The sequence below is a fragment of the Etheostoma spectabile genome, chromosome 9, assembly GCF_008692095.1.
Source record: "Etheostoma spectabile isolate EspeVRDwgs_2016 chromosome 9, UIUC_Espe_1.0, whole genome shotgun sequence".
In the NCBI taxonomy this organism is placed as follows: Eukaryota; Metazoa; Chordata; class Actinopteri; order Perciformes; family Percidae; genus Etheostoma; species Etheostoma spectabile.
Genome location: NC_045741.1, coordinates 24,191,967 through 24,203,173, shown reverse-complemented (window position 1 = coordinate 24,203,173; position 11,207 = coordinate 24,191,967). Strand labels below are relative to the sequence as shown.

At 42.7% G+C, this 11,207-nt stretch overlaps 1 protein-coding gene across 3 annotated transcripts in view; it reads right to left on the bottom strand.

Annotated features, from left to right (window-relative positions):
• herc2 (HECT and RLD domain containing E3 ubiquitin protein ligase 2) overlaps window positions 1-11,207 on the bottom strand; it is a 47,372-nt gene that overhangs the window by 30,049 nt on the left and 6,116 nt on the right. For 2 of the 3 annotated variants that reach the window (XM_032526671.1, XM_032526672.1), the window contains 25 exons: window positions 10,650-10,750; window positions 9,465-9,606; window positions 9,274-9,378; window positions 8,994-9,165; window positions 8,237-8,410; window positions 7,139-7,327; window positions 6,853-7,004; window positions 6,206-6,363; window positions 6,006-6,119; window positions 5,647-5,898; window positions 5,359-5,552; window positions 5,073-5,273; window positions 4,711-4,939; window positions 4,435-4,559; window positions 3,859-4,037; window positions 3,579-3,763; window positions 3,316-3,471; window positions 3,020-3,205; window positions 1,814-1,990; window positions 1,616-1,719; window positions 1,383-1,533; window positions 1,058-1,272; window positions 817-949; window positions 462-589; window positions 94-289 (listed from right to left, as the gene is read on the bottom strand). In XM_032526671.1, coding sequence (XP_032382562.1) covers window positions 94-289; window positions 462-589; window positions 817-949; window positions 1,058-1,272; window positions 1,383-1,533; window positions 1,616-1,719; window positions 1,814-1,990; window positions 3,020-3,205; window positions 3,316-3,471; window positions 3,579-3,763; window positions 3,859-4,037; window positions 4,435-4,559; window positions 4,711-4,939; window positions 5,073-5,273; window positions 5,359-5,552; window positions 5,647-5,898; window positions 6,006-6,119; window positions 6,206-6,363; window positions 6,853-7,004; window positions 7,139-7,327; window positions 8,237-8,410; window positions 8,994-9,165; window positions 9,274-9,378; window positions 9,465-9,606; window positions 10,650-10,750 — 4,118 coding nt within the window. The remainder of the gene's footprint in view (window positions 1-93; window positions 290-461; window positions 590-816; window positions 950-1,057; window positions 1,273-1,382; window positions 1,534-1,615; window positions 1,720-1,813; window positions 1,991-3,019; window positions 3,206-3,315; window positions 3,472-3,578; window positions 3,764-3,858; window positions 4,038-4,434; window positions 4,560-4,710; window positions 4,940-5,072; window positions 5,274-5,358; window positions 5,553-5,646; window positions 5,899-6,005; window positions 6,120-6,205; window positions 6,364-6,852; window positions 7,005-7,138; window positions 7,328-8,236; window positions 8,411-8,993; window positions 9,166-9,273; window positions 9,379-9,464; window positions 9,607-10,649; window positions 10,751-11,207) is intronic. The other variant, XM_032526673.1, reaches the window with a different exon arrangement.

Here is an 11,207-nt window from a genome sequence, read left to right as displayed (position 1 = left end):
AAAAAAAAAAAAATGCATTGAAATTCAGAAATAAGTTGTATGTGAAGAAAATGAAACCTTGTCACTGTGTAGTAGTTTTTTTATACAGGCCACCTCTTTTTTTCCTGCGGTCCCTGATAAGTTTCTGGGTGATCCTCCTCCAGCGGGGCTGAGAGCTCAGTAGCTTCAGTTTGGACACTATAGACAGGTCGTTGCTTACAGCTGGACGCAACTCATTAAACAGGAAGCGCAGACGCTCAATGACAGGGGCACACACCTCCTTGTAAGAGCGACCTTGTTCCTGATGTGTCTAAAATAAGAGGGACAAAGAAAACGCTTGATTAAAAGCCCCATTCCTTTCTCTTTGTTTTTTGTGTCACAAATTTACCTGCACATTTTACCTGCACTGAGAAATTAATAAAGTCTTTTGTTACCATGCTGCCTATCTATTCCAGAACACAAGCTACTAGCAGTAATCATACCTTGATTAAAGAACACTTTGCCTGGTAGACCATGCGGCACACGTCAATCACAGATTTAGGGAGGGACCTCTGTTTCCCTTGGTCCACACCCAAGGCACATTGACTGACAAGTGAAAGAGCAATGTGACCTGTGACAGGAAGAGAGGTTACACTAAATTGCAGTACAAGTGCAAATCATTTCTGAAGAGAAGATAAAAAAGTGTTGGTGATTGTGAAAGTGCAGAAAGGAAAAGATTTAAATGCATTTTCACATTACTTATAACAATAAAAAATAAAAATTCAAAAGGCAAAGTGAGCCAAAATTAGCTCTCAATCCTTTCTCAAACAGCCTGTCTGAGAACAGTTGCTAGGTTACCGAGGTCTTGATGTTTGAGCAGGCAGCAGAGCAGCAGGCGGCCAACTTCCTCCACAGGGTGTTCCGGAGGGAAGGTGATGGGTGTAATAAGATGGTACTGCTTACAGCAACGCTCTATTTGGCATAGGAAGTCCTATAATTTAACGACAAAACAACAAAAAGATGAAAGCATGACTACAGCTTTGTGGATACTATCTAGCTATTCTGTTCGGTCGTGAGTTCTCGTTGTTGTTGCCTGCACCTTCACAGTGTGGTCCTGAGTGTTGTTGTCCGCAATAGCCTGCAGGAAAGGCTGTGCGTGGTCGCTGAGGGTTATTCTTCGAGAATAGAGTTTGGCTTTGTCTGGAGTGGTTGTACCCAGGGAGCTGCAGTGGTCTTCATCCTTTTCTTCATTGTAGTTATAGTGGATCTGACTGGTCTGCAGGCCCCCAGAGAATATAGAGGACTGGAGCCATTCTATAGCAGAGACAAAATTGATGTAAAATTGAAACCAAATATAACCCAGAGCTTGGGAAAGACACATCTTTATTTTCAAACCAAGTAGCTTTAAAAATCATTGAACCCACTGGCACATTCAATCTCCATGGGGGACAGGGGGGTGCTCTTGGCCAGGTAGGAGGCGTGGAGACCCAGCAGCAGCCCCAGGTTCCTCTCTGTGTCAATGAGTGGGGAGGAGAGACTGCTGAGGTCTGGAGTGGTGACAGTCTCCTGGTTAGGCTGTCAATGAAAAAACATCAAATATCAAGGACTGGGACCAATTATGAAGAATGGAATTAAGTCAGAAAATGTGGATTGATACCTCCATGTACTGGCCAACACAGAAGGCCTGCATTGACTCCCTGGTGTCCTCAAACTGCAGAGCAGCTTCCAAAGCAACCACTGGGTCCTCTCCTGCAAACTGGGCTGCAAAAAAAGATACTTTGTTACTTCTCCAATTCCTTCAGATTAATTACGTTACATTTCATAACAAAAATATATTTATTATTATTAACCTCACCTAGGACACTGTTTCCTGCTAGTGACTGGGACTGAGCCTGGAAGTCCTTGATGTCATAGACCTTTCCGTCAATGACCGTCCAGAAACCGCCATCTTTGTTGTGGTTCTCCAGGTCAGCCTTGCGAATGAGGGAAACCTCCTCATTGTTCTTTGAACTTTGTCCTGTGAAGAAGGATCCTGCCACAGCAGAAAAAAAGCTAGTTACATTCTAATCCATCTTCTACTCTTTTTTGTGATCAACTTTTTATTGACAGTATACAAGTAGAAATGCAAGGATAGTACAGGTTTTAAGACCTGACAAAACCTTATACATCACAGAAACAGAACAAACATCCCCACCCTCCCCCAACCCATGGCCACCCTATTAACAACTCTTCAAAAAGTAAAATGATACAATGCAAATATAATACAGACTTGGTTAAAAATTAGTCAAATAAATTAATGATAGACTCTTAACCAAGGTGTAAACTTCATCCCATGCACGTAGAGATTTTTGCCTAGCACCATGTACACAAGCCACAGATCTCTCCATCATAACTATCTCTAGTAAAGAGTTGGCCCACTGCTGCCACGATAATGTGTGAGGCGGTTGCCATTGCAAGGCTAACATTTTCTTAGCCGCAGTGAGACCAGTCCATAGCATACGTTTCTGCTGTAGAGACAATTCCAAGGTAGAGTCATCATTAAGTAAAAGTAAAGGCGTTGACAGTGGAATATTTACTCCGAGCATATCACTATAAGTGAGACATAAATGTCTCTAACACATTGGGACACTCCCAAAACATATGTAAAAATGTCCCTGATACAAGTGTACATAGGTGACAATTTGGTGATGGGATGATTTTCATAGCATGATGCTTTCTTGGAGTGAGTCTGTGTACAAATTTAAAATGCATTGATTGGTGATCAGGGTTTTTTGGAGGCATCCTGTAGATTCTCCCATACTGTGCCCCAGAAAGTCTCTCCCTCTTTTATAGAGGATAGATCCCTACACCATACACTTTCTAATGATAAAGCTATTTTAGGTTCAGAGATAAAATTATACAGTTGTGATACCATCCCTTGTGTTTGTCCTTGTACAGCAATTCATTTATGCAGTGGGTGTGTTAGGAGTTGTACTCCCCAGGGGACCCATCTTTTCCTCAAATTTAGGATTAACTTATAATTTCACAACAGTGACATTGTAAGACACAATTGGTATAATACCCATAATGCCTGGCCAAGCCAGATCCTCATTATCATCCCTCTCATGTCCTGGGGCCAGGTGGTTGAAACGGTCGAGGTGCTCCAGGAGTCCAGCCAGGAGAGGGATAGAACCAGTCTCCTGCATTAGACCTGCATCAATGGTGAGAAGGAGGACGATGGACACCACCAACTCTGGCAGCAGCACTCCTATTAAAGAAGAAACAGTGAGACATAACTTTCTCACGAGTTCCTTAAAAGGTCTGCATGCAATTCCCGCTGCACTTAAAACAGTCAGCACTTTCTAAAAGAGGGATTACCAGTTAGATCTCCTTCAATAACACGAGAGACTTCAGCAAAGTGGCGGCGACCAGTAGAGGCAATACTTGTTGCCACTGGGAGGATGTCTCCAATGTGAGTACACAGCAGGGCGATGTACTTTTTTAACAGGGAACCAACACCCAGAAGCTCGGGATCTGCAATAAAAACAGAGAGATTAAATACTACTATCAAAAGCTCTTTTTTGTACAAGTTATTCTTATTTAAATTAAAGAATTGGGTTTGGGTTGAATACATAACTTACTGTATCCGTTGACGTTCTCGGTGCCATTGACACCCAGGTAGAGCTTGCTAACCAGCAGCCTCTGGAAGCGCAGCAGCAGGTCAAGAGACGCAGAGCGTTCCTTGCTGACGTGCTCCGCCTCTAAATAGTTGGAGATACGCCGAGCAACGTCCTTCAGCCTTACGATGGTCTGGGAGGCGATGTTCCTGCAGAGATCAAATGTGTGAATATGCTAGCAGACAGCGAGGGGTTAAACTGTATATGGCATAGATGTAGCAGGTTTCAGGCAAAGAGCACATACCGCAACAGCTGCTGTACAAGCTGCACCAGAGGCAGGCTTTGCTTTCCCGCTGACTCATAGATGCCTGTGTTGATAAGGTCTTTGTCCAGCATGGCGCGACAGCGGTGCATGGTGGAAGCATTGGCCTCCTGCTCATCAATCTCCTTCTCTTTCTGAGCCTCCTTCTTGGCTTCAATATCCTATCATGAAACAAAATACAAAGTGATTCATGTATCTAATGAGACGTTATTTCAAGAGTTCAGGGACGTGGATGCAGGATATTTTAATCCTTAATGTCAAATATTCTGTATTAGTTGTAGGATTCAAATAATACCATGTGTCTTAAAATTTAAATACAGTCTATCTTAAAGTTTAGCCTGAGACCTTGGCATTTAGCAGGGTTTAACTTATATATCTGCCCTATGGCCCAGAGCCTAGAAAAAGCAAATCATGAGAAATTGTATTATTTTAATGAATTCAAGTTAAATCTCACCCAAAAGGACACATTTGAATCTACATTGTTCAAATAGACGAAGCATTGTTGCCATGAAGATTATGTGATAAAAGAGTGATGATTCATGCACTGAACTCACTGACCTGTATCTCAGCGGTGATTGCTGCATTCAGGGCTGATTCCAACCCTCCATCAGCCATTAAGCTGCTGACCAACAGGTCAATCATGAAGCGACGTCCAGGGCTCACACTCATCTCATTTCCGGATGCTGGGAAAAATAAATTAAAAAAAAGATAACCTCAGTCTCCCCGGTCCCAACTATTTTTTTCCCTTCTTACACAAATACACAGAGTTAATGGACTATTAAGTGTCCATTTTTGAGTTTAATTAGTGTAAGCAATGTTCTGATTTGCACTCACCAGCATTAGGAAGAAGCGATGACAATGCCCTAGCTCTTTCCTCGGCAGTGGGCAGCAGCACTGACCAGCCGCTTTGGAGAACTGCTTGGGCAGCTGCTTGAACACTATTGAGCACCCCAGCATTGCTAGCTAGTACTACCACCGTTTGTTTGAGGTTGTTAAGCAGCACGCTGCCCAGCCCCAGCCCCAGCTCCTCTGGATCCACCTGGTTACTTATGGCTGAGTGGAGCTGAGGAGAGGTTTTACAGATGTCTGTTTATTATGATCAGCAGTCCAATTGGTCTGTCAGAAATTATTAGGCACATTGTGTATGGAAAACTAAACAGAGAAAAGGTGAGAAGATGCAAATAGAACATGCCTACCTGGAGCCTGAGCAGGTTGAGTGTGGCGACTACCATGCACTCCTTCTCCTGTGGAGGAGGCCAGTCGGAGCTGCCGTCCATCCCCTCGCTGACCTGTCGCAGGAGCAGGTCCAGCTGCTCAAAGGTCATGGGGCAAACGTCCACCACAAAAGGCACACGCTGGCCAACAGACCACTCCGAGCACGAAGACCAGGCAAAGCTCTGACAACACACAACACTGAGTGTTAACTGTTTTGGGTCTACCATTATAACCGTAGAAAAATCATCAACGACAGTTATGGATCACCTGTCCTGGGCCACAGGAGATTCCCACAATGTGTTTGGAGTTGAGCCCTGGCAGTGCCTTTGGCTGCTTCTTGTTAGAAAAGAGTGTATCAAAGTGCTGTAGCTTATCGTTGCTTCCCCAACTGTGCACCTCTCCGTCGTCAGTGAGGGCAAGGCAGTGTGTGGATCCTACAGAAATATCCACAACTTTCTTTCCTGATTGCAAACATAACAGACAAAGATCAGTCATTGTATTCTAAAGATCTTTTTTTTATTTATTTTTTTTATGTTTTTTATAAATAATATTCACCCTGTAGACTGTCCAGAAACTTGGGATAGCGAACATGCTCATCTGTGCCATGACCAAGGCGTTGATTGTCTCCCTTTCCCCATGTGTAAACTTGGCCATCTTTGGTGAGGGCCACTGAGAACTGGCTACCACAGCACACCTTCACAATGTCCAGGTCCTGCAGTTTTTCCACAAGTTTGGGTGTCTTGCAACCATCACTCCCTCCTCGGCCCAGTTTACCATAGTCTCCGTCCCCCCAGGACCACACCTGACCTGTGGAAACACACAGAGATGGTGAATAAAAATACTAACAGTTCAGAATGGGTAATGCTGATGCACTCTATGGTCAGAAGTCAAGCCAAAAATACTCTTGTTCTTACCATTCTCTGTCACAGAAAGTGTTTGTGCATCACCACTTCCACATGCCACATCCACTACCTTTAGTCCCTTCAGCGCCGTCACCAGCATGGGTGTGGTCTGGTCTTCACTGGAGCCTAGAAACCAGACAGACCCTCTTTTTTGTGATAAAACCGATAAAGATGTTGTTATTTAAGCTATGTTCAATGCTGATGGAGCTTACCATGGCCCAGTCGACCGTAGTTCCCTCTGCCCCATGTATAGAGTTCGCCTTCGGCAGTAATCGCAGCGCTGTATGTGCTCCCACAGGCAATATGTACCACATGCTTTCCCGTCTGCTTCCCATTGAAGGCTGCAATCATTGTAGGCTCCTCTAGATACCTGAAATAAAGTGAAAATAGAGCTGTAGCCGATTCCTCTGGCTGATAAAAGAAGGTTTTCAGGAATCTTTCTACTGAAATTAAAAGTAATCATTTACTGTACATCTAAAGCATTGTTTCAGGCTTTTTTCAAAAGGAACCGTTATTGCTGGATTTTCACTTTTGCTTAAAATGCAGTCAGTGGTAGCTGTGGAAGATGTGTTTGGTGTCATAGCATGACACATTACTAATATCCTAGATTGGGGATATATTGTAGAATTTTAGCATCTGTTTGATCATTAATTTAATTATACTAAATTCTAAAACAATCTACAGATTTACGATTATGTTTGTGAATCCCACAATTGCCAAAGTCGTTTAAATCTTGAGAATTTCCATGTAGCTTCATATTTTATATTGGATGACAAGAAGGAAATGAAAAATTTAGTATGTTAGTGGGGTGACCCTTGTCAAAATCAGACATCAGCTTCGGATTTTTTGGCTTTCTTACGTGGTGTCTCCATGTCCAAGGCGGCCGCCATCCCCACAGCCCCATGAAAACACCTCCCCATTGGATGACAAGGCCAAGTAGTGCTGTCCATCAGGATGAGCTGCTAGCTTCACAATCTTTCTAGAGTTCAGACCATGGATCAGCAAAGGAGCCTGCAACAAAATGATTCAGAGACTTCAGGAGACACAGAGGCGAAAGGATCAGCTACTTGAATCAGCTACCTGAATAAAGCTAGTTCATTAGAGTGGGTTCCTCAAACAGAGACCACCGACGCAACAGAACTGACCAGGGTTGTGCTCTTGTGGTTTTGGGTGTAAACAGCACCACTGCTGGACAGGATGAGAAAGCCCTTTTCTGAACAGACAATTTGGGAGACTCCAAGGCTTGACAGGGCTTTACACTGAATGGGCCCATTAACATTGGCGTAAAGCTTCCAGCCCAACAGGCCCCAGGCAATCACCTCCTGCAAGGTTCCCTGGAACAGAAAGAGACAACAGTAAGTCATATGGTGATTGTCATTTCTACACATGCCAACCCTTCCCATTGGATTAATTACCGTTCAAGGATTCACGCTTTGCATTTAGTCTGATAGTGACCATGTTTATTAGAGATGGGAATCTCTGGGCACGTCACGATTCAATTCCAATTCTGAGGCCAACGATTTGATTCTAAACCGATTATTGATGCAACAATTTTTTAATGTACATTTCCACGCAAGATTTAAAAAACTATACATATAAATCTGAGATTGTGAGATTTTGACATTTACAGCATTTGTCACACAATTAACTGTTTTGTCTACTGAGGGTTTTATTGTGTGTTAATTCCATGCTTAAGCCTTAAACATGCTTGTGAAAGCGACCTTCTCTCACAGTAACCCTTCACGCCAGAGTCATGTTTAAAGGTGGAGAATTGGCTTCTTAGAACATGAGACATGAGGTGGTCAGATGTGACAAAGTAGATGCACAGCCTCTATGTGTTTTGCCTAATTATTTTATGTAATATGTCTTATTAGATTGTATGTATATATATATAAATACATATATTAAACTTATTTTATTTTTCCCTTTTGGCCATTTCTGTTTGTTTTTTTCTTATCCTCTTTCAGTCAGTCTGTTTTCTGATTTGTACATTTCATCACAGTAACTCTTAAATAAAAATAAACACATAAAAGTGTCTATTTTTATCAGTGATGTTTATTCCACTATATCTTAAAGTAGAGTAAACAGGACAGTATGCACATCCAAGATATATATAGCACAAAGAAGATAAAAACAGGCACATAATTATGCAAGAGAAGCAATAAGCAGGAGAAGGTCTGGCATCATTGCTCTGCAAAAAAAGGATAACTAATCATTGCCAGATGATAACAAAGAGTGGTCACCTTGTGTGATGATGGGGAGTTGCAGTGTGGAGGGCTGCAGGGAAAAGCCAAGCGGTCCAGGTGAGCCATGATCACCACAGCTGTTTGCCGAAGATCAATAGCCAGGTCGTTATCCTGAGGCAAGGTCAGATACCGTAGGAAGCTCTCATTAGGACTCATCTGGGCTGTAAGGATCTGAAAACGACAAAGTACTCATTAGTTTAATTCTAAACCAGCAATAGAACAGGGCTACTTTAAGAGGCCTTCCCAAGCAGACCTTCATTTGATAACATTTTGTTAGAGAGCTTTTGTGCTCTCCTTGTCCAATCTTTAAATTGTTTCATTCCTTACTGCTACTGAAGCTGTTTTCACACGTGCACTGCAAACCTTAAAATTTCTAGACATTACCTGGTAGAGCTGTACGTGAGAACGCAAATGTCCAAATAAGTCAGATCGGATATCAAATGGAGTTTAAGCGGTCAGCTAGCACAGACTCTGTGTTACAACGAGATTTGGGAACTTCTTTCGATTCAAACGAATGAAGGAAGGCAAGCCAGACAAACGGCTTGGTAAAGCAGTGTAATCTGCATCACGTCCTGTCTGCTGCACGCTCTACCCAGCGCCACCCCTTGGCTAAACCAAACAGAGTACTTCCGGAAAGCAAGAATGCATCTGGCACAGACCTTGTCGACTATGTCAGGACCCGATTTATCAGACATAGTCCAGTGTTCATATGAGAAAATTGCTAGAGATAGACATATGACAGTTCTATTTTCACCTCAGCTTCCTCCTCAGGAATGGGCTCTTCCTTGCTGCTGTGTATGTTATGAAAGCGCTGCAGGAGGGGCAGCAGAGGGGCACTGGTTCCCTGGGTGGAGCGCTCATTGTCCATCTCTCTGGTGCCACTTTCCCACAAGCGTAGCAGCAGCAGAACAGCAGACAGCAGCTGGCTGGAAAGACACAATGATAAAAAGACAAAGTGAGCAGTGAGACAGCATTTCAATTGAAGTAGGCTATCAGCATAAGCAAACCAGCAGGTATTAGGGGTATCTGGTTACCTTAGAGTGCCCCTCTGCACAGCTAGTTCCAGCAGGATGGCCAAGGCTAGGTGCTGGTCCTGAAGAGGAATGTTGCCTTTGGTGCTGGCACTTCCATGTACGTCACTGGTCACAAGACACAAGGATCAAAAAAGATTATCCAACGTGTCTTACAACATACAAAATTAGCAACTGATCAGTTAATAACGAACCTGAGGAATTTGGTGGCCCTCTCAACAACTTCGAGCCACACGGATGATACAGTTCCCTCATCAAACAGCGTAGCCTCTGGTAGAGCACGCAAGGCATCCAGAGACTCCTGGAGAAGCTCACTGCAAAGGTCGGCATCATCTCCTGTAAAACACAAACCTCCCCTGTTTTATACAATGGCTTAATTACTCTACTTTACAATTTGTAAAGCATGAGGGCAAATGGAAAATATCTTTTAGTTTACAATATATTCCCATGTTTTCCTAAATCTAAAATACAATCAATGCACACACAATATATGCACATATAATGATTCATACATTTAAAATTCACTCAAATATGGTATAAAACTGTCTTTTTTATTACAGTATTCCACAAAAGAAAATTAGAGAAAATGTATTCCTCACTTACAGTTTTGGTTCTGAGATACTTGATGAATTTGGTCTCAACCTAGCAATCGTTTACAGGCCATAATCATCAAGCAACTGCTAACCAATCAGATTAAAATTGTCCTTATCTTGGGCCTTGGAGGCACTGCAACATCAAAATATCTAGGATTTGTACATTCAGCAGGTGTCTGAAGAAAGAAAACTGTTACACTTACAGTGTTCTTACAGTGTATTCCAGGAGTACAGCTACACTGAGAAAGAGAGGCTTAGTGTGTGTGTGTGTGTGTGTGTGTGTGTGTGTGTGTGTGTGTGTGTGTGTGTGTGTGTGTGTGTGTGTGTGTGTGTGTGTCTCATGTTACAGGAAGGCTACAGAGACGAGGCCGGCTCTTTGTTCCCACCCAGTCCCTGTGGACAGACAGCTCTCAACCTCGCATCAGTACTTGTTACAAAAACACTATCGCTTCTATTTTATTGGCTCTGTTTATGCATGAAGATTCAGAACTACATGTACAAAAATGGCCCTTTTTTCATATTAAATACGTTCTCATCCCAAAGCAGCAGTAATGTTTAAAATAAATAAGTCTCTCTCGCCTGCCAGCAATCTTGCATCTAGCCGACATCACAAGCTAAGGCTAAAAACATAGCATTGAGAAATATGTTGGGTTGTTTACTATGTAACATGGTACAACACATTCAAGAACAGCTGTTAGGCAAAGCTCCATTACTATGACAGCAGCTATCATCACCACAACTATGGCATAACACGTCTTAACTGTCACTGTGCTGGGAAATTCTTACCTGACCTCCAGGCCCGACGCAAGAACGCAAAGGCAAAAGAGAGAGCTGCCCTGGAACCAACTCTGGCCAAACCTTCAACGCCTTTACTGGCTGGACGAGGGCTGAAAAAACAAAGCAAAATACAGAGATATATTAACACTAGAATGCACTAGGGGTGGGAATTCAAAGGCCAACGATTCAACTCTAAACCGATTATCAATTAAACAATTTTTTTAATGTACATTTCCGTGCTTGATTTAAAAAATATACATAAAAATCTTAATTTGCTACTCAGCCTTTGCTAATCACTTCCTAGACAAAGCAGCTAGACAAAGCTTTGATTTTGACATATTTGTCACATACAAGTTTTAATGAAATGTTTTGTCTACTGAGGGTTTAATTGTGTGTTCATTCCATGCTTAAGCCTTAAACATGCTTGTGAAAGTCCCCTTTTCTCACAGTAATCGTCCATGTCAGAGGCTCAGTCATGTTTAAAAAGGTGGAGAATTGGCTTCTTAGAACATCAAACATGATGTTTGATGCGCACACAGAGAGAGAGAGAGAGAGAGAGAGAGAGAG